The 23,140-nt window shown below is 50.0% G+C and overlaps 1 protein-coding gene across 1 annotated transcript; it reads right to left on the bottom strand.

Moving 5' to 3' along the window:
* Positions 1 to 73: 73 nt before the first annotated feature.
* On the bottom strand, positions 74 to 22,178 carry COCVIDRAFT_24109 (hypothetical protein; the record flags this gene model as incomplete). Its single annotated transcript, XM_014704127.1, has 8 exons — positions 74 to 5,853; positions 5,907 to 10,058; positions 10,111 to 11,541; positions 11,604 to 12,535; positions 12,631 to 19,176; positions 19,248 to 20,719; positions 20,771 to 21,591; positions 21,701 to 22,178. The coding sequence occupies 8 exons, from the start codon at positions 22,176 to 22,178 to the stop codon at positions 74 to 76; spliced, it is 21,612 nt and encodes a 7,203-aa protein (XP_014559613.1).
* Positions 22,179 to 23,140: the final 962 nt, after the last annotated feature.

Raw genomic sequence — 23,140 nt, 5'->3', positions numbered from 1 at the left:
ACCCAACCAACTACAATAGACGAACAACTCATGAAAACCAACAGAAACATAACCGACTCCACATCAAGCCCGCTCACGGCGCCTTAGGAAGTTCCTTAGGACTCTCCTTCCTACTGAATCCAAACCTCTTAGCCAGCGTCCCCAACGCACTACCCCTGCGTTCCTTAGGCCTCTCCTCAACTCTCAACCTACCCTTGTCTCCCCAAGGGTTCTGTGCATCACGATCAATTTCCTTCTTACGCTCTGCAGCAACGATGCCTACTTGATCGAAGAAGACGGAATTGTCGATCAGATCCTCGACGCGCACCTTGAGGCCGTCTTGGTCGAGGATAGATGCGACTTGCGCTAGGCCCATGATGTCGCCGCCGAGCTGGAAGAAGTCAGAGTTTAACTCGACGGGGGCGGGTAGGCCGTTCTCGTCGTGGAGGATTTGTTCCCATGCAGCGCGCAGGATTTCGGCGACCTTGTTTGTCTCTTGGAGGTTGAGACCAGTGTCTGCTGGAAGAGAGATGGGCTGCTTCTCTGCAGACCTCTTGCGCATCTTCTCCGGATCGATGGTTGTTGGGCCCTGAGAGCTGAATTCTGAAGGCGATGGTAGCAAATCGCGAGGGCTGTGGGAGAATGCGATAACGTTGGCGCAAAGCATCTCAAATACATGTTGTGCGAAATCCGCGGTGATAGTGCTGTTGGGAGCGTATGTTAGGCGGACTTCCATCTCATTGTTAGCGCGCGAAATCGTGTGTATAGAAAGATCTGCAAAGTCTTCTTGGGATCCGAGGGCGCCGACAGTGTACTCTACTCCTCCTAGTTGCATGGTTTGGTGAGTGACCTGGGCACCTTGGTCGTGTTGCAGAATGCTTGAAAAGTTGGTCCAATCTGGCCACTCCGTGCAGTTGCGAGTGATCTCGCGGAAACCAAGTGCCTCGTAAGGCATGTTAGATATCTGCTGGTCTTGTATGTTTTGAAGTAGGTCGAGGACAGTCCAGTCAGGTCGGTATATGACACGAACAGGAACCATGTTCAAGCAAGGCCCGATGATGTTCTCGATGTTTTGAACGCTTCCATTGCGACCAGAGATGACGTGCCCGAACACGATATCGGACTTGCTGGCGATACGTGCAAGAGTCGATGCCCAAGCTGCCTTGGCAATAGTGGCACTGGTAATGTCGAAACGCTTGAGCGAGGGTGAGTCGACCCTCCTTTCTAGAGTGATTGAGCGACCAGCCGCGCGTTGGTAATTGGGACCGAAGCGGTTGACAATCTCAGTCATCTTGGATCCACGGAGTACTTCTCTCCAGTGTTCGTGAGCTCCACTCACAGTCTTTGCTGTCTCTCGAACAAAGTTGCCGAAACTTGGAGCAGATGAGACAGGAAGGCCGTTGTAACCATCCTGAAGTGCAAGAAGGATTTTTGACATGCATACGCCATCGTACTGGGCATGCGACAACCGCATGAATATACGGTGAGATCCAGTTTGCTTTTGCTTCGCAACCACAAACTGAATAAAGGCTTCGCCTACACGGGGGCCCATCTCACGATCCCTTTGCTGCAAGCCTCTGGTGAAGGTGTCAAGATCATCGTCCGTCTGCTCATACATAAATTCTGGTTGAAGTTTACGAAGAACGACTTGGAGGAAGCGATCGCCGTAAGGAACGAACACGGTGCGTAAGATGTCAAAGGCTTGTACCATGCGGTATGCAGCTTGTTTGAGCTTGCGGAGGTCCAGTGTTCCTCGTCCATCGAGATAGAAATAATTGAGCATCCACTTGGACTCCATGATTGATCCAGTAATAGCAAGAGCTTGGAAATCTGTCACAGGAAATATGTCCGAGATACCACCCTTGAAAACCTGCACCTTTGAGATGACGTTATCGACGTTCGGGTCGCCAAGGAGAGAGACAGATTTAATATTCGAGCTCTCTACCCCTTCATGAACGGTTTGTGGTATTGGCGACGTCTTGTACGTGACTTTGCGTGGCGTAGACGGTCGTTCTTGAGTGGGGGCTGAGAAGCCTTGCCATCTGTTGAACATTGTGTCGTTCTTCGTAACCTCCGGCTCATCAAGAACTGCCTGCTCATTGAGGGTTAATCCTTGCATGTCACTCCTGAGCTCGGAGGCGATGGAATTAATGTCACTCCAGATAGACGCTGCCCGCCCACGGGATCCGTGACGTCGATGCTTGGATTGATCTCCAACATCCCCATCACCAACCACTGATTCTCCACCCGCTCGTGACATGACTTCGTCAATGACTTCACCCGCAACACGTACCACGCGGGCCATATCCGCAAAAGTAGGGTTCTTGAATACATCTGCGACAGTCATTGACAGTCCCTCTTCTCTTGCGGCACCAACCAAACGCATAGCAATGATGCTATCCCCTCCTAGTTGGAAAAAGCTGGCGTCTTGTTCGATCGACTCTTCAACCATTTCTAACAACTCACTCCACAAGTTGAGAAGCTTCTTCTCCACAAAATCAGGGGCCACCTTGGGCGAAGCCTCTGTAGCATAGGCGCCCAGGGTAGCCACCATGTCAGCGGCCGTCTGTATTCTGCTCTCAGCGTTGCTGACGAGACTCAGACGACGCGAACGGACAGATTCGGCTCGTGTAGAACCTGTGGGAACTATAGGACCGTCGAGGCTCGCGCGAACACGGTGTGATGCAGATGCTTTCCTACTAAGCATGCCCGTCATCTGAGTGGTCATTTGATCGATAGTTGACGACGTAGTTTCTGCCGGCAACTTGTTTTGAGCCACGATTTGATTGACGATCTGAGGAACCATCTCGCTGACAATGGACCGAATGAGATTCGTCCAATCCGGTGTTCCTGTTGTTGCAGGAACCGCTGCAGCGATATCTGGGAAGACAATTTGAGGTGTTTGTGGTGGAGAGGTCGCTGACGTGCTGGAATTGTTCGTCCCAGATCGGGAAATTGATGAATGTAACGATGGTGATGCAAAATGTGCTATGCTTGCATGTGCCGGCTTTCCATTTAACACAGCGTCCAGCTCTCCGATTGTTTGCTTGGAGTCACGTAGAGCTTGCACCAAGATTGTTGACATTAGAGAGGACACATTCTTCACCTCAGCATCCGTAACAGCATCGTTCCAGTAAGTGAAGCGTACGCCTTCGTCATGTCGCGTTGCGTCGATGTTCACCGTGATGGCAAATTCGCTAGGATCATGGCCGTCTAGCTGCTCGAACTCAATGCCTGTATTTGTCGTTTCCTCATCTAGGCCACTGCGCTTTTGGATCGAGATGGCAGTGTTGAAAAGAGCCTTTCCAGATAGCCCCAAATCGTGTTGAAACTGCGCAAGGGAGCAATGCTGGTGCGGAGTCGAGTCAATGAAATCTGACTGCACCTTTTGCGTGACTTGAAGAAATTGAGAAGACTGGTTGATTTCAACGCGCGATACCAACATGTTCAGGAATGCTCCGACAGCGCTCTCTACATTTGGAACGGGTACATCCCTTCCAGAAGTGAGGTAGCCGTAACAAACGTCGGAGGAGTTGGTATAAGAACGAAGGACTAGTGCCCAGGCTGTCAAGAATAGATTGGCAAACGTGACGTTACTAGTCTCAGCAAGGCCATGGAGTTCTCCAAAGCGGCTGAAACGCATATCGAACGATTTGAGTTGTCGTGGTTTACTTGTGTCTCGAGTTGCAGTGGGGAAATAGCAGGGACTAACACCACGAAGTTTTGCTTTCCAATATCCGATGGCATCATCTGTAGACAGTTCACGAAGGTACTTGATGTAGTCGCTGTAGAGTGGACCTTCGCCGGTCAGGCGCCCTTCGTACGCTTCCTGAAGGTCGTTTTCGATGACTGCAAGAGACCCTCCGTCAATCACCGAATGATTGACGATGAGTTTGACAACGACTCTTCCTGATGTGGTCTGGATGACAGCAGCTTGGTGCGGGAGGACCGGTTTCTTCTTGCCGTTGAGAGAACTGTGTTTAATGGACTGCAGCATCGCGGGCAACTCTGCGTCACTGCACGTACAAGTGACAACTCCAGAGTCTGGATTCTTGAGTACAATCTGATCGAACACCCCACCCTTGCAAACGCTATCGATGAAAACAGTGCGCAAAGCTGGATGGCGAGCGACAACTTGTCTCCATCCGTCAACGATTTTCTTGGTATCGACTGGTCCACGTCGCGCCTTGACTTCAAAGACTGTTGAAGACCAGTATGACTCAGGAGCTCTAATTTGACTGAGAATCATTCCGTCTTGGATTGGTGAACAAGGATATATGTTCTCCACAAGATCAAATGACGATATGCCAACATCGGGTAGTGTCTTGAGTACCCGATCAAGGCGGCTGTAAGAATCCAAGGGCAAAAGAGGAAGATCTGCCATTGTAGGTTGAGGCTTGTTCAGCTTGGCTAGCTCAGAAGCAATCTCCTCCAGGGTCCGTTGGCATTCGGCGATCCACCTGCGAATACCCTTCTGATTCTTCGAATGGCGGTTGTACATGAAGTTGAACTGGATCTGATCATCAGCCACAATTGCAGATATTTCAAATAATGCCATGCGGGAGGTTTTCTTGCCAACGTCGGCAGTCTCTTCTCCATCATCGCTATCAATGTTTGTAGGTTGTAGCAAAGATTTCCCAGCGCCAGCACTTCCTTGGTAACCAAGATAGTTGAAAAGGACTTCCATTGGCGCATGGCCTGCAAATTGTTGCTTGCCATGCTCCGTAAGGAAACGATGTGCGAAGTAAGGTCTTCCACTATCCGGGATCTTTCCGCGCGTATCCTTGACTTGTCGAAGAGTATGAAGAACTTCATCCTCATCATCACCAATAGGAACAGTTACTGGATACATCGTTGTAAACCATCCCACGGTCCGGGAAAGGTCTATGTTGCTTGATTCCCACACTTGGCGACCATGGGACTCGTTGAAAACCGTTGGGGCCTTGCGATTGATGAAGACGCGTGAGAAGGAATGTATAACAGCTGCAAGGAATATATCGACGAGGTCTGTTTTGTACACATGATGATGGCCTGTTGCCATAGCCGTGATCTCCTTGGTGATGGTAAAATCGTCTCTTTCGACATCCCCGTAAAGGTTGGATCTTGCGTCCATACCCCAGAAGGAGAGATTCGCTGGTTGTACGACAAGAGGCTGCCTTTGGATTGATGATTGCTGGAGCGTGTCCAATGCGTGTACGCTCTGTTTCTCACACCAGGCCTGGAATGATAGACCTTTTTGTAGCGTTGGGGTTGAGCTAGCAGATCCCAAAAGATCTTCTAGGTCTTGTATGATCATGCCCCAACTCACAAGATCGACAACAAGGTGATGCGCTGCCATGAAAATGATCTGTTCACCCTTGATGTCGAAAAGATTCGCGGAGAAGACAGGGCCTTGTCGAATGTCAAGACTCTTCTGCGTATTGGCTACGATAGGGATAGCCGATGCCACAGCTGAGATGGCATGTGCCTCAAATACGTAAGAGTTTGCTGCGGGCTTGATGAGCTGTTGCCATTCTCCTGCTGTGTTCTTCGAGTAACGAGCTCGAAGCATGCCGTGGCATGCAACTATGGCATCAAGGGCGCGTTTCACAGCAGCGGGCTCCACGCGCGAAGTGATGCGCAATGTCGACGACTGATTGAAGTGCGTGTTCTGTTCTGTGCCTTCACTTTGGAAATAAAAGCGCTGGATAGGTCCCAGCTGGAAAGGCTCGTCAAGTCGCTCTTCGCCGTGAGCCACTGTAGCTGTAAACTTCACGCCATCGGCCAGATGGGCAAGCGACTTAGCACGTAGCACCTGGTTCAGAGTGAGATGGATGCCTTCACTCCTGCACCTGGCAAGCATTTTCATGGCGGCTATAGAATCACCACCCAGTGCTAGTCTCAGTTAGTGATGAATGGCATATGATCTTCAGGTCCAGAGTACTTACAAAGCCAGGATCGGCTAGGCTTGACCCTCTCAGTCGGAATGTTCAGCGCCTTCGCCCATATTTCGCGAAGCATGGCAACAGCATCGCTCATCTCCTCTCCCGTATCCCCAGTGGAGTCAGTCTGCATGATCTTCTGATACGTAGAATCATCGAGACCCTCCAACCAGGCACCAACCTGCTTTTTGTCGAATTTAGTAGAAACAAGAGACGGAATGCGAGGAACTGCTATCCAGACGATGGGGACCATGTATGGAGGAACTCGTTCCATCAGCCTCTCTCGCGAGCAATTCAACAGCGATAGAGATTGTGCATCGGAAAGAGGCGTGTTCCATTCAGTATTCGCATGTGCCTCCATACCGGCAGAGAAGCTGACAACAACAGTAAGTTTCTTGGCGCATGGACCAGTCTTGGGCAGTTGCACGACTAGTTGACGAATGCTGTTGTCTCTTTGAAGGTTATGTTCGACTTCACCAAGCTCCATACGTTGCCCAGCAAGCTTGATCTGGTTGTCTTTTCGTCCCATATACTTGATTGAACCATCAGGATCATAGGAGACAAGATCTCCAGTACGATAGATGCGGTTCCTAGCAGAACTAGAGAAGTCTTTGAGAAAAGCTGGGTTTTCGACAAAAGCCTCTGCGCTTCGTTTAGGATCGTTCAAGTATTCTCGTCCAACATTTGATCCTTCCAAACATAGCTCGGCCGTCGATCCAACAGGAGCAAGCTTATGGGGGTCGTTGGGATTGGTGAGCCAACCACGCCCTGCTTTAAGCACATTTCCGATATTGGAAAGAGAGCGTTGCTCCCGAACCTTATCATTTGTGAGCGCGAAGATGCAGCACTCTGTCGGTCCGTACACATTCAGTAACCTGACTCCAGATGCCCACTTGTTGATCACCTCAGTGGTCATTGTTTCGCCTCCGACACAGAGTGTTTTCAGGGTAGGAACAGACTGGGGCCCTTCAAGCGTACTGGCGACTGATGGGGTCATGAAAGCCCAATCAGCCTTCAAGGAAGTCATGGCCGAAGCCAGATCGGCAGTACGTTGCTCTTCAGATGGTACACAAACAGTGGCTCCAAGGAGAAGAGTTACGAAGATTTCGAGTACAGAAGCGTCGAAAACCAAGGTACTGAACTGGATCACTCGCGAAGTAGGAGTTACATAGGATCCTTCACCGATGGCGATGGCGTTTGACGTGACATTCCTATGCTCTATTACGGCGCCTTTAGGGACTCCAGTACTTCCAGAGGTAAAGATGACATAGCAAGTATTATTGCTCCTGATCTTCTGGGGCAGTGGCGCTTCGGGCGCGGGAAGTTTCCGTATAGAGTCCCCTGTAACAATCCAAACGTGTTTTACCAGTGCTTCGAACCGAGACTTGTATGACGGTGAGCATAGAATGATGGAAGATTTGCATGTCTCGATAATCTGTTCATGTCGGGAAGGAGGGTGTTCTGGCGACAATGGTACGTAGGCAGCACCAGCCAGAATAATGCCCATCATCGCAACAATCGTCCAGAGAGATTTATCCAGGCATATTAGGACGAGCGTTTCAGGACCAGCTCCGAGATTGAGGAGTTCATGTGCCAGGTTTGTCGCGTACTTGAAAAGTTCAGCGTACGTGAGTTCACCATCGAACGCTGCAACTGCGACTGCGTTGGGTTGAGCAATCACGTTCTTTTGGAATACAGCCGGTATAGTATCTTCAACCAATAGGGGCTCTCGAGTGTTCCATGTACGGATGAGCTGCCTGTCCTGGTCACTGAAGACACTAACTTGGCTGATGCGAGTCGCGCTTTGGACTTGGTTCAGTACAGACTCAAACTGATAAGCAAGACGCTGAACATGCCACGGGGAGATGACGTCTGCATCAAAATGCATGAGGACATTAGTGCTGGAAGATGCAATGTTACATTCCACGACCAAGGGGTACGTGAAGAAATTGCCTTGGTTGCCGTTGTCGTGGGTTGACCACATGGAGTTGTTCAGTGCCTCGTTGTCTGTTTGAACTACCATAAGATTCTGGAAATCGCAGGCAGCTGCTGCCTCGTTCCCGATCGCTTTAATCGCAGGTATACCATAGTGCTGGTGTGGTATGCGCTCGGTAACAGTGGATGCTATTGCTTGAAGAAGTTCACGAATGGTCGCTCCACTGTCGATCTTTACTCTTGTCGGAATAGTCGTCAGGACAGGCCCACATGCGTCCATGATGCCACTGACGGAGATGTCGCGTCCAGTGAGGGTCTCTCCAAAGACTACGTCATTACTGTTTGTGTAGGCCGCAAGTACTATAGCCCAAGCCGCTCGAATAACATTTGCGGGCGTAACATCGACATGCTTGTGCGGCGCAAGTTTCATCTGATGATGAAGTGTTTGGCCATTTGGCTTGTCTTTGGCGTTGACCTGCGAAGATCTGGGAAACTGATATGCGTCAGTTCCGTTCAGACTTGTTTTCCAGTATTCCTTCGAGATATTATCATCTCTGTTGGATAAGTATTGGATAAATCGAGCGTAAGGGGTCTGCAACATGGTCGATACACCTTTCATGTAGATTTGCTGGACGCGCTGCAGCATCAAGTAGATACTCCAGCCATCGTAGAGAGCATGGTGTAATGTCCACACAAAGTACCGCTGATTAGACTTGGTAGTGACAATCGTGTAAGCAGCAAGTTCGCCACCAAGGTTTGAGGGGATTCTTAGCACTTCTGCTTGAACATCTCGAAGCGAGCTTGCTTCGTTCCACACAATCCGGTCCTCCTTAAGCACAACCTGCATAAATGTACCAGATGCAAGTTGGATGATTCGAGTGCGTAGAATATCGATCTCCCCCACAGCCTTTTCCCAGGCTGATCTAAACTTGGCCATATCCACAGATTGTGGAAGCGCAAGAACATGCTGCGCGACATATGCTCCCGGCTGCTTGATGGTGAGAGTGACAAGTGCATCTTGAAGTGGACTAGTTGGATAGATGTCCTGAACATCTGCGCTGAATATCCGGCATTGCTCCGTAACATGGTCAAGGACATCGGATGTCTTGAGAGGTTCTCGAAGAAGATCAAATGGCTTTAACGATTTCTCATGTTGGCTAGCACTACTAGTGCGGGAGGCAATCTTGGCCAGATCAGCGAGCTTGGGTGATTTGAAGATATCGATGAAGGATAGCTCCAGTTGTTCAGTCTGCACCTTCGCAATGAGGCGCATGGATGAGATTGAGTCGCCACCGAGACGGATAAAGCTGTCATCAATACTGACTGAGGAAGAAGGTAGATTCAGCACTGCGCAAACAGCACTGTGAATCTTCTTCTCCGCATCTGTGGTAGGCTGCTTCTTGTTTGCCATACTGCTGAGTCGGTACATGGCTAACGCTTCACGGCTAAGATCTTGTACAGACACTCGTAGACGGTTTCGATCCAATTTTCCAGCCGATGTCCATGGCATCTTCTTGACCGGTATGAAGATAGAAGGGATCATGTATGTCGGTAGCGAGCCTGCGAGACCGTTTTCTGCATTCTTGCAGATGTCTCGCAGTTGGTCGTCCAGAGGAAGAAGTAGTTCATCAGAACCTGTATCACCAGCCGTCGCATGCTGTACATCTTGTTCTTTTTCTACAAGACAAGGGTGTACAAGTGAGAAGAATACTGCGAGAGCTTTTGCTGAGCTTCGGGTCGACGGTGCAATCAGTTCGACGGCTGATTGCACGTTCTCTGGCAGGTTCTGGCTCACGTGGTACTCAATTTCACCCAGCTCAACACGCTGTCCATTGAGCTTGATTTGCGTGTCTTTGCGTCCGACATAACTCACAGAACCATCACTATTGTAGCGAGCTAAGTCGCCAGTCTTGTACATGCGAACAGTCTCGAATGCGCCATCTCGCGCAGCGATCGTCGCAGCCCACAAAGGATTAGTGATGAAGGCGTTTCTTGTCTTTTCTTCCTCGTTCAAGTACCCACGAGCAACAGTCGGTCCCTCAATGACCAATTCACCCACGGTGCCTACCGGCATAAGCTTGTCGTGATTTCGTGGGTGAACAATCCACAAACGACATCCGCTTCCAGTACCAATGGTACCAGGTTCGGATGCGATGAGTTTGTGATCGAGCGTGGACTTGTATGCAGTAGCTGCTACAACAGCACATTCCGTTGGTCCATATGCTACATTTTCTGTTAGCTAATAAATCTCAACGGAGACAATTGGAACACTTACCATTGATAAAGCATGTGCTGGTGCCCCATTTCTTCAGGATATGCCCAGGGAGTGCTTCGCCTCCGGAAACGAGAGTCTTCAAGCAGGGAACGCGCTCTGGCTCAACAGTACCAAGAACAGAAGGGGTCAACAGCGACCAATTGGCCTTCAACTTGCGGATCGCACCAGCCAAGTTGTTCATCCTGTCATCTTCCGAGGGTACACAAACTGTCGCACCCACTGTCAATGCGGACAAGATTTCTATGCAGCTGGCGTCAAATGTGTACGATGCGAACTGGAAAGTGCGCGACGTAGCATTAATGTTCATGCGACGCGTGAAGGCAGCTGCACTTGTGCAAAATGCTCTGTGAGAGATGATTGTCCCCTTCGGCTTTCCAGTGGTACCAGACGTAAACAGGCAGTACGCTGCGTTCTCAGGAGTTGCTGCTGCAAGAAGTGCGCTAGAAGCAGGCGTTGCTAGCTTCCGGATCGAGCGCTGGTCAACTATGAAGGGTCTCTTGGCCACCTCCGATGCGGTTGCTTGATACTTGCGGGAGCATAAGACAACCTCGGCCCCGACGTCCTCTATGAGTTCGCGAAGACGCGTCTGCGGGTGTTTGGGATCAAGAGGAACATACGCGCCCCCTGCTTTCATGATAGCTATCATGCTGACAATTGCCCATGATGACTTCTCGAACAATATGGGAACAAAAGTCTCGGTCTTGATGCCAATAGACTGAAGATGAGCCGCCAACTGATCAGTGACCCTGTCAAACTCCTGGTAGGTGAACGAACCATCCCATCCCTCAACAGCCTTCGTCATGCGCGGCCTCGTTAGAGCTTGATCATGGATGACCTTGTGTACACAACGGTTGATGGGTGGAGGGAGTTCTGCATTCCAACCCAGAATCTGGCGAAGGCTGCTTTCGGTAGATGCATCCACACTCCCAACCGTGAGTTCGCTGGCCACGTTACCTACAATGATATCCAAGATCTTCTCGTATGTATCCGCCATATTCTGAGCCTGGGTAGGAATGATCTTGTCTCGTGAATACCCAAAATCGATAGTGATACTGTCGTCCATGACATCCGCATTGACAGTGACGATATACTCCCCGGAATCGTCCGCCTCCATGTCCTCGTAAACAAGTGCTATCTGATCAGGGTCGCGTGAGAGACTGCGGCGCTGGAATGTGAAAGCTGTATTGAAGAGTGCGGGTAATTGCATCTCATGCTGAACATCGGCAAGCGAGCAATTTTGGTGAGACAGCGCATCTGTGGAACTCGTTTGAAGAGATTCGAGAAGTTCGGCAATCGTTGTGTTGTCTGAGAATACTAGACGACCACAAAGCATGGTAATGAAGCAGCCTACAGCAGACTCAATATTGGTGACAGGTATGTCCCGACCGGATGCTACCAGGCCAAAGGACACATCAAAGGCGCCGACATAGTCTGTAAGAAGACAATAGTTAGCGAAGAACAGAAAGTTGATACTGGACCGTAAGTGTACTCACAGTGTAGAGTCAAAGCCCAAGTAAGTTGAAGCAGGTTAGAAAGAGTGACCCCATTTTGCTTGCAGAATGCTTGAATTGGATCGATGTTGCTTATATCAATAACGACTGAAGCAGGCTCACGCGCAAGCGGCTTCCCGTCGTTGAGAGTCGGGAAGAAGCAAGGCTCAATTCCCGAAAGGTACGTCTTCCAGTAAGCCAGATCACCATCTCTCGGCATCGAGAGAACGTGCTCAATGTAATCGGAGTAAAGAGGTCCAATGTCTGCTAGCGATAGCTTCCTCGCGTACGCACGAGCGAGATCAATAAGCATGTTTGAGACAGAAGTACCGTCGTTGATCACGTGACTGATCTCAAGCTTCATCCACACTTCGCTGGACTTTGTTTTTGCGATAGTCATTCTGTGCGGAGGGGTGAATTCTCGACAATCAATTGAACCTAGGCCACGTAGCATTTCTTTGATGCGACGGTCGTCGCAGTCCGCAAACAATTGGACTCTTCCGGCCTTGTTTTTGACCACAATTTGGTCTTTGGACCCGTCTTTGGCAAGGCCATCGATGAAGATGGTTCGTAAGGCTTGGTGGCGATGAACCACCACCTGCCATGCTTCGGCAATTCGATGAGGGTCGACCGGACTGTTGTCGGTTGATTTGACCTGGCATATTGTCTGATATGTGTATAAGTCAGGATTTCGAGATTGCGTGAAGAGCAGTCCTTGTTGCATAGGAGAAGCAGGGTAGATGTCCTCAATGTCGTCAAGATTCAAGCCCGCAGGAAGGGCATTTTTGATCCTATCGAGGCCATTATAGAGCAGCGGCAAACTTCGAAAGTTCTTGAGGCTCTGCTCTTGTTGAGCTTGTAACAGTTCATCGATAGCATTAACAAGCGTCTGACGGCATTGTCCAACCCATTCGCGGATCTCTTGCTGCCGATTCCTAGTAGAAACCAACATTGTCAGTACGTTTAAATGAATAACTCAAGTAATCTTGATGAGAAGAAAAGGATATTTAAATTTTACAAGCGGACTTACATGTTGCGGTTCCAATCAAAGGATATGTTGATGGCTCCTTTGGAAATTGCAGCAGTGACTTCGAAAAGAGCAAGACGAGGAACCTCGTCTCCAATCTCTTTAGATTTCAGGCCGGTAAGAGCAGTAAATATGCCATCTTTACGATCTTGGTGTTGAAGCCTTCCAACATAGTTAAACAAAACCTCAGCTGGCCAGTGACTATCAAATCGTTTCCGGCCTTCTTCAGTCAGATTTCTGTAGGCAAAATACGGTCTTCCTTTGTCTGGAGTTCTGAGCCTGAAATCCCTGACCCACTGGATGGTGCTGATGATATCCGTCTTCTCATCTGCAGAAATAGGGAGGTAAATCGGAGTCGCGGTGGAAAACCAACCAATTGTCCGAGATAGATCCTGACGAGAATTGAATGTCTCTCTGCCATGACCTTCGTTATGTATCGCAACGGGAGACCGATCTGGAAATGTTTTACGGAAAGATTCGAGAAGTCCGGCAACCAGGATATCGACAATCTCCGTTGCTAAAGCATCTTGGGCGCCAAGAAGCAGCATTGTGTCACGAGTGGACAACCCTACGTCTTCACTAATCAAATCACCATTGAGATTAGGTCGTCCTTCCATACCCCAGTAATCAAAATTGGCAGGCGCAACTTCCACGGTGGGGAAGCAGTTCCCAGGATTCTCTTGTTTGATTTGTAGGAACTGTTGTTGTAGCCATGCATGATAGGGCAGACTCTGAGGAGAAGGCTGCACTCCATTTAACAACGCCTGGAGATCTTCGAGAAGAACACCCCACGAAACAATGTCAATGACAAGGTGATGAGCAACCAGTGTTAACACTTGGGAGAAGTCATCCTCGATTTCGAATAGATCAACGGCGAAAGTTGGACCACTGGTGATGTTCAAGCTCGTCTGGCTATTGTCAAACGCGCGCTGTAGTTTTGGATCGCTCGTTTTCTGGACGCGGTGGCGCTGTAGCCTGAAAGAATTTTCGATATCTTGTTCGACGCGCTGCTTCCAGATTCCCACTTCATTCCTGGTAAAGCGTCCTCGGAGCATGGGATGAATTTTGACCAGGGCCACAAGTGCAGTTCGAAGTTCACTCTCCTCGATGTTTCGAGAAAGACGCAATGTCTCAGCCTGGTTGAAGTGATTGTATGAGTCGCCAACGGTTTCGAAGAACACCCTTTGAATCGGTGAAAGACCAAAAGACAGAGAGTATTCTGTGGCTTCAGGGGCAGGCTCGGAGTTTTGAGAGAGGTCGACTGTAGAAGCTAAAGCTGTGATTGACTTTGCACGAATAATGTCTTTTACGCTGATTGGGAGGCCCTGTGCGCGACATTGTGATGAAACTTGCATAGCTGCAATCGAATCGCCGCCAAGATGTAAGAAGGACTGGTTGAGCCGAATATCGCTAGCAGGAAGGTTCAATGCTTTGGCGAATATCTCTTGTAGCTTGTGTTCGATAGAAGATCCACTGTTCGTATTAGGAACTTCTGCACCCATTGTCGAAATCAATCGATAAGTAGCTTGGTCCATTTGCTCCAACCATTGCGCCGCGCGTCTTCGATCTAGCTTTCCAGATGGCATCAAAGGGAAGCGATTGATAGCAACCCACAAAGATGGGATCATGTAAGTTGGTAAGCGTTCACAAAGGCTGTCCCTGATATTGGCGATATTCGGTGAAGCAATCTCTTGAGATATGATCTGCAGTGGGCTTGCAGTGCCCAATGCGGTGGCCGGCATGTTCTGTAGTGAAAGTATTGCGACTAGCCGTTTGGCACAGGGGCCCTTAGCAGGAACAGAGGCGAGAGCGCTCTGTACCATATGGTCGTCAAGGAGCTTATGTTCGACTTCGGATAATTCCAATCGCTGGCCCCGAACCTTAGCTTGAAAGTCCTTGCGACCAAGGTACAGCATTGTACCGTCTTCATTGTACTTCACCAAGTCTCCAGTCTTGTAAATGCGTAGGGGTTTGCTGTCGTACATGCCAAGCAAATCCGTTGACCATCGTATAGCTGTGAGGAATGCCTCTGCTGTCTTTTCCGGGTTGTTGAGGTATCCCGCACCCACTGCACCACCCTCTAGCAGCAACTCGCCAACAGCTCCGACAGGTGCAAGCATGTGGGGATTGTTACGCGAAACAATCCAACCTCTGGCTGTGACAACATCGCCCAGATTGTTTGGTCGTGTGCGGGGCGTCATAATATTACAAGTAGCTACACAAGCGCATTCAGTTGGACCATAGCCGTTGCCGAGTGTGACCTTGTCCGCCCATGTCGTGAGATCCTGCTGAGACATGGCTTCTCCAACCAAGAACAATGTTTTGAGAAGCGGAACTTGCGATGGGGTCATTGTACGGACGACTGAAGGTGTTAGGGCAGCCCAGTTCACATTGAACTGGTTGATAGCTCCCACAAGATCGTTCGTCCGAGCGGCCTGGTCTGGAACGCATACGGTACCGCCATTCATGAGAGTAGTGAAGATTTCAATCAAGCAGGCATCGAATGTGTAGGAAGCGAATTGGAGAATCCTGGAAGTCTCGGAAATCTTCCAGCCTGGAGCGAAGGCCGTGGAGCTAGTGACCCAATGCACATGATTGACCACAGCCCCTTTTGGTTTTCCAGTCGACCCAGAAGTGTAGAATGCATACGCTGGGTCATTGAAATCAACCGAAGGAAGGTATGGAAGATGTGGCTTGTTGTAGACGGTTGACTCTCGATCCACCACCTGGGCTCTGCAGGGAATCGATTCACACAGCTCTTCATATTGCGGCGCGCAAAGAAGTAACTCTGCTCCTACATCACCCACTATCTCACGAAGCCGGAGGACAGGAGCCTCGAAGTCCAGAGGGACGAAAGCAGCACCTGTCTTGAGAACAGCAAGTATAGCAACGATCGTCCAGCCCGACTTGTCAAAACAAAGCGGCACGAATTGTCTAGGCTTCACGCCTAAGGCTGTCAGACGGTATGCAAGTGCTGTAGCGCGTTCATCAAGCTCCTGGTAACTCATGACACCAGTGTCCCAAGCGTCGATAGCAGGTGCTGCGGGCCTTCGCGCGGACTGGTCTTCCTGAATGACGTCGTGAATGCATCTGGGGATGATCGGTACAGGCTGGCTGTTCCATGCACTTATCATGTCTCGGTCAGCGGGATTTAGCAATTCGACATCGTCCAGCTTCTTGTCCATATTGATGTTGTCATTCAGTTGACAGAGCAGGAACTCAAATTGCTGAGTGATACGCTCGACGAGCCACCTTTCGACAACACGATCATCGAACAATGTTTCCACGCGGACGCCAGTTGAGTCCACTTTGCAATTGAAGATAAAGGCGTAGTTCAGGAAGTTGGTACCAACGGTGTTACTACTCTCCATCCGCCAAAGCGAGCTGTGGGAATCAATATCATCAGCTGCCTCGATACCTAAGAAGCTCTGGGCCTCGCAGGCTGCTGCCGTCTCTGAGTTGAGTCTGCGGATATGTTGTAGACCGGCGAACTGGTAAGGCAGAGACAAAGATGATTGTTTCTGTGTTTCTTTCAGATATTCGTGAACTGTCAACCCACGGTCAAGTTGTAACCGAGCAGGTGCGGTTGTGATGGTGGGGCCAATTATAGCCTCAATGCCAGGAACGACGGCCTCCCGGCCGCTGTTCGTTTCCATCCATACCACATCATCTGAACCTGAATATGTCGCAAGAAGAAGGCCCCATGCAGCTCGAATTATCGAGGGTACCGTTACTTCCAGTTCCGTATTTCGCTTCAGCTGGATACGATGGACCAGCTGGCCGTTGGTCTCAACATGATAATCAGGAGAAGGCAATTGGCAAAATTGAGTTGCTGTCACGTTGTCAAGGTGTGACACCCAGAACGCATCGGACTCCTTCTGATCCAAGGAGCAAAGATACTTGACAAAGCGTGAGTAAGGAACCGTAGCAGGCATGTCTTGCATATCGTTACGGTAGTGCATTTCCACTTTGCGAAACAAGTTTGTCCAGCTCCAACCGTCGTAAATCGCATGATGAACTGTCCAGACGAACACTTGGGTGGTGGTGCTCTCTCCCACGAGAGTAAGAGTGGTAAGAGGCGCCCCGTTTTTGGCAGGAAGCCTTCTGGTACTTTCGTCGATGTGCTGTATTTGGGAAAGGGAGTGCCATGGAAGCTCCTCCTGCAGAACAACTTGAAGAAAGCCATAGCTTTCAGAGTAAACGATACGTGTACGAAGGACGGGTTCGGCAGCGACTACTGCTTTCCAAGCGGCTTTGAAGCGTGGGATGTTGATATCTGAAGGCAATTTGTAGACAGGCTGCACTACATAGGTACCCGGGTCTTTGTTGGTCAGCATTATGAGGCCCTCCTGAAGCTTGCTGCATGGATAGATGTCTTCAATCGAATCTGGGGAAACCCCGCATTCTGAGGCTGCGAGCGCCAGAACAGCATGGCGGTTGACTGCTGGGAGCATCTCAAAGGGTTTCACGTCCGTGACAAGCGATATTTCTTCGGACGAAACAATGGCAGTGGCGGCGAGGTCAATTAACTTTGGATGTGAGAAGACATTGGCCACGTTGAGAAGAATGCCCTCTTTCCTAGCCGCAGTCACCAGTCTCATGGCACTGATTGAATCACCGCCGAGGCGAAAGAAGGAATCTTCTGCGCCAATTCCGCTTGCTCCACCGCTGAGATTCAGCACAGAAGCCCATACGTGCGCCAAAGAGACTTCCGTATGCCCCTCGGGTGCGCGGCCACTCTTTCCTGCTAGGCGGTATGATGCGAGTTGCGAATCTGAAACTGCCGCTGCTAAGGCTCGTAGCACTTTTCGGTCCAGCTTGCCTGAAGTCGTCATGGGCATGCGCGTGACTGGCATAAAAACCGAAGGAACATAATAAACTGGTAGCGCATTGGCAAGAGCCATTTCGGCCTGTTTCGCCACAGCTCGCAACGATTCGGTCATTTCGCTGATGCCCACTGTTTCTTCCCTTTCAGAAAAGCACAAAAATGCTACCAGAGCTTTAGTAGAATTGCTGTCGTTGAACTTGACCAGTTCGACGGCCGATTTGGCGCCGGTCGCTAGGTTGAGCTTGAGGTGGTGCTCAATCTCACCCAACTCAATGCGCTGCCCGTGAAGCTTGACTTGCGAGTCTTTCCTACCCAGATACATCATTTCACCGTCTGAAGTATACTGAACAAGGTCTCCGGTGCAATAGAAGCGGCGCCCGGTCGTTCCTGTAACGCTAGCCCACTCGGGATCGGTGATGAAAGCAGCCTGCGTTTTTTCAGCGTCATTCAGATAGCCACGGCTGAGAATAGGCCCTTCAAGAAGAAGCTCTCCTTTACATCCTATTGGCATCAAGCGATTGCGGTTTTCAGGATCGACAACCCACGCGACGCAGCCGATAGCTTTGCCGATATTAGTTGCTTCACCACGACCATCACTAAAGTCCTTGAATGCCGAGTTGATTGACGCTTCGCTGGGTCCATACTGGCCGACAACCGATACATGTTGGCTCCAAAGCTCGATCAATGCCTTGGTCAACGGCTCCGCTCCAAGACACAATCGCTTCAACGTTGGAACCTCTTCTGGAGAAAGCAAAGAAGCCACTGTGGGCGTGAGGTCCATTATGTTGACATTAAGCCTGGTTACAACTCCAGCGAGATCATTGACCCGGTCAGCCTCAGAAGGGACACACACGCAACCTCCCCTCTGGAGGGTAGTAAACATCTCTTCGAGTGAGTTATCGAATGTGTAAGAGGCGAACTGCAGCATGCGCGAGTTATGGTCCAGACCAATCTTTGTTCCGTGTGCTTCAGCACTGGTGACGATAGCAGAATGCTCGAGGACCACTCCCTTGGGTCTTCCAGTGCTACCACTGGTGAAGATGACGAAGACTGGATGATGCGGCTGTACACCGGTGTAGATTGGGCCTCGAACTGCTGGAAGACTTTGTAATAGCGAGTCATCTACAACAATCACCTTGTCTATGAGTCCTTCAAATTTTTCGGCGCGGACAGCTGTCGTCAGAACAATCTTCGAGTCAGCGTCCTCAAGACGTGTCTGCAAGGCGTTCGCAGGATGCGTAGCGTCAAGAGGAATAGCAGCGCCACCTGCCTTGATAACGGATAGCATCGCGATGATAGCAAACATGCTTTTATCAAAACATGTTGGTACAAATGTCTCGGGCGCGACGCCTAGCTGGACGAGATGATGTGCTAATCGATCGGTAACGACGTCCAACTCAGCGTACGTATACTCTCCGTCATGTGCACATATTGCCTGAGCGTCGGGCTGGCGGGTAGCCCATTGAGAAAATCTGTCGTGTACACATTCATTGATGGTTGCTGGCATGATGTTCCAGTCGTGGATTCGCTGAAGATGTTTTGGGCTGATATGTTCCAGAGTTGAAATGCGTCGCTTCGCATGGAAAACAATATTTTCCAAAGCTCGAACAAAAGTGTCAGCGACGTTTGTAGCTTGAACCGCAGTGAGGTGATCCGTCCAATAATCGAGATCGATTGCTGCGCTGTCCTCACCAACTTCAATATTAATACTGACCGGATACCTAGGCATAATGTTAGTAAAGGAATGGCGGAGTTGTTTGTTTGAGACTTAGATCTTCAATCTGTAACTTACTCAGTCGGGTCATAGATTGGGCGAACTTCCTGTAAGCGGACTCCGGAAAGATCGACAGCCTGTTCCTGATGCAAGCGACGGTACGACAGCGCGGTGTTGAACAAGTTCGCGCCTGACAATTGGAGGGCATGTTGAACATCAGCAAGTGCGGTGTGACGATGTGGGAGAGCCTCCATGTAGTCTCTTTGAACGTCTTGTAACACATCGAGCAGACATCGGGATCCATCGGAAAAGTTTACCCTACAGACCAGAGTATTGATCAATGGACCGACGATGCTCTCCACGTTTTCAATTTCTTCCGAATCTCTTGCAGATGTCAGGTATCCAAACGTGACATCATCGCTACCAATATAGCAACTAAGCGTAAGCGCCCATGCAGTGTGAAAGACATTTGACAGCGTGATACCGTTGGCGTTGCAGAAGGATTGGAAGTCGGGCAAGCTGATGCTAGACAGATCCATACGAATCGTGACGAGCTTCTTTTCCAGGACCTGGCCTTGTCCATCGTCAAGAACGGGAAATGAAGAGATCTCACTACCATGTAAGTAGGACTTCCAGAAGTCCAGGCTGGCTTCTGCTGGCTGCCGGGTAAGCCACGCAATGTATGCGCTGAGCGGAGTACAGTGCAGTGTAAGTTGTCCCTGACATGCTGTCCTCAACTCACTAATAAGTAAGCTCATAGAATGCCCATCCATGATCGCATGGCTAATATCCAGGGAGCAAAATATCCTTCCGTCGGCCGTTTCACATATTGTTAGGCGATGGTTTGGGCATTGACCGTCATTGTAAGATATGGATCGCTGCTGCTCAATGATTCTGATAGCATCATGTTCATCTGCAGCCTCAAGGCAGACAATGTTGGCCTCAATGTTCTTGAGGACAATCTGGTTGTAGAGACCCTTAACACCCACATTCTCGGCGAAAACAGTTCGCAACGCTGGATGACGCTTGACAACCTGTTGCCAAGCCTCGGCAACAGTCTTCCAAGACATCTGGGACTCTGGCGCTAAAACTTCATGAAGTGTAGCAGCAGCATAGTACCCAGCATCTTTAGTCTGTGATAGTAATAGACCTTCCTGCATGCTGGAGCAGGGATATATGTCTTCTACTTCGGTGTCAGGAATTCCCATGGTCGAAAGTCTATCAAGAATGGAGTTGAAGCTTTCTTCGGTCAGAGACAAAAGCGGAAAATCGCTAAGCGTTGGCTTTGGCTCCAACACATTGAGTCCGCGGATCATGTTTGAAATGGTTGCTTCGCACTCTGAAACCCATCTCAGAACATGTGCCTGATGGAGCATATCCCGGTTGAAAGTAAATGCAACCTTGAGACGGCCTTTGAAGACAAAGGCGGAGATTTCGAAAAGTCCCCATCTGCAAGTACTATGGCCAAAGTCAGAAGTACCGCCAGCTTTACCAGTCTCACCAGCCATCTTGCCCACTGGCTGAAGAAGAGCGTCTGCTCTTTCAAGTTGCTAACAACCATGTTAGTGGAATAGCGACAATGAATGAGACTTTCGACATACCTGATATTGGCCAAGATAATTGAACAAGATCTCCATTGGCCAGTGGGACTTGAAGTGTTCGCGGCCATCCTCGGTGAGGCATCGACGTGCAAAGTATGGCCGACCGTTGCCAGGAATCCGGCGTTTGAAATCTTTTATCTTACGGACTGTATCTGTGAGTTTCTCGGATGGCGTCACGAGGATGGGTGACAAAGCAGTGAACCATCCCACCGTACGAGTGATATCGATACTGGAGTCCCATGGCTCGCGGCCATGGCCTTCATTGAATATCGCGGGAATTGGTCGGTCAGTGAAAACTAGAGACCAAGATTGAATCAGAGACGCAAGCAAGACTTCAACCGGCTCCGTCTTATAGGCATTGTGGCAAGTCGTGAGAAATGCCGAGCTGAGCTCGTTGTCAAGCTCAAAGCTGGCATGGCTTGCATTGCCGTAGGTGTTATCCTGGTGCTGGATGCCCCAATATGAGAAGTCCATGTGTGGGACATCGACTTCGGGAAGAATTTCATTGAGCTCCAGAGACTCTGCATGCTCCTGTTGCAGTTCCGCCCATTTCTGGAATGGAAGTGCTGGCGCCAAGAGCTGCCCACCTTTCAAAATTTCTTCGAGCTCTTCCAACAGCAGTCGCCACGTGACTAGATCAACAACGAGATGATGGCCAGTGAGAAACGCAAATTGCTGAGTTCCGTAATCAAAGAACTCGGCGGCGAACAGTGGCCCAGCGGCATGATCAAGGCATTGCTGCGTATCCTCAATGGAGGCGTCTATCGTGGCTTGGGAGGTAACAGTAGAATGGCGGAAGCGATAAGACCCTTCAATGTCATCTAAGGTAACCATTAGCTGCGGGAATAGTAGATTCAAGTCAATTATATGTATGAAGGCTCGAACTGAGCAAGGAGATGGAACAAAGCAGGGTCACGTGGGGTGACATACTGGTGAGACGCTGTTGCCATCCGTGTTCAGCTGAATGGGAGAAACGTGCGCGTAGCATCGAATGACGAGTGACAAGCTGTCTAACTGCAGCGTGAAATTCATTTGCACTGGTTATTCGTGCGACCCGAAGATAGAATGATTGGTTAAAGTGGCCGTCTGTATTTGGCCGTTGGAAGTAGAGAGACTGGATCGGTGAAAGGTCGAAGTCTTCGTCGAAGTACTCCTCGTGGTCGTATGAAGAGCTTTCAACCTCTTTGACCGCAGTCGCCAGCTGGGTGATGGATCGACTTCGTAGAACATCTTGGACGCCAAGACTCAAACCGTCCTTGCGGCACTGACCAACGACCTGCATTGCAGAAATAGAGTCTCCGCCTAAGGATAGGAAGGACTGGTCGAGGGGGACATTAGATATGTTGAGGACGTGGGCCCAAATTGATTGGAGACATTGCTCCATCTGATTGTTCGCATGAGACGCCATTGCTGGTTGTGATTATGGAATACCTGAAAGACAATGAGTACAGTGCATAGAAACTGGACAGGTCATGGAAGCAGTTGACATCACGCCAGAAGCGAACAAGGTAATGCCTTGTATGCTTCACGTTTGGTAGGATACAGCAACAGGGATAAATGCGAAGGAGGATGAACCTACCAAGGCCTGTGGTACTGTATTCGACAACACTGCGAGTTAGCAAAACACTGGGATTAGAATTTCTTACTATGGGAGATGGGGAGAGGGGTCAGAGGAGGGGTATGTAAAGCGCAAGTATGGCGAGAAATGGCGAGCAAGGCAGGCTTGGAAGCAATCAATGGATATTCAAAGCATTCACGTCGAAAGGTCAATGACGGAAAATATGCAGCAGCCTCAGGCAGAACGCCCAGTTCGGCCGGTTCTTTTAGGAATTGCTATTGCCTCTGAATTGAGTCAAACGAGTGGTGCGACAGCCGCGGGGCTTGCGACTCCTGAACCGCCCCATCCCAGTCTGCAGGGCTGGGGTGAAGTGACTACTGGGTATTTTGGTCTATTGCAAGCCACACACACACTTGAGTAGCACACAATGCGAAGGCGAACAGCCGGTGCTTGCAGACAGAAAGGCACGCATGGTCGTCGAGCAGGGAGAAGCGCTAGATGCAAGGACCGTCGAGTGGTCATGGACATGTAGGGATGAAGCGATCGGCAACGTGACTTGCAGCCAAGTGGCCATCGTTGGATAGACTCGAAGGGAGGTGTGTTTCTTCTGGGGAAACATGGTGCACCGGATGTAGAGCGGCCCGGGGGCAAATCTCCCAACATGGAAAAGCAAAAAGTCTGCTGTCAAGTCGACAGCCAAGGGGGGCCGGGGCGGGCGCTGGCAGTTGAGTAGGCAGGTGCAAAGGAGTGACGTCGGCACTACGCCGGCAGCGGTGATATGACGGGAATCCTACGACGGCCGAGTTCATCCA

This window comes from Bipolaris victoriae (assembly GCF_000527765.1).
Source record: "Bipolaris victoriae FI3 unplaced genomic scaffold scaffold_17, whole genome shotgun sequence".
Classification (NCBI taxonomy): Eukaryota; Fungi; Ascomycota; class Dothideomycetes; order Pleosporales; family Pleosporaceae; genus Bipolaris; species Bipolaris victoriae.
The sequence above is the reverse complement of the archived record's forward strand: the minus strand, read 5'-3'. Positions and strand labels throughout refer to the sequence as shown.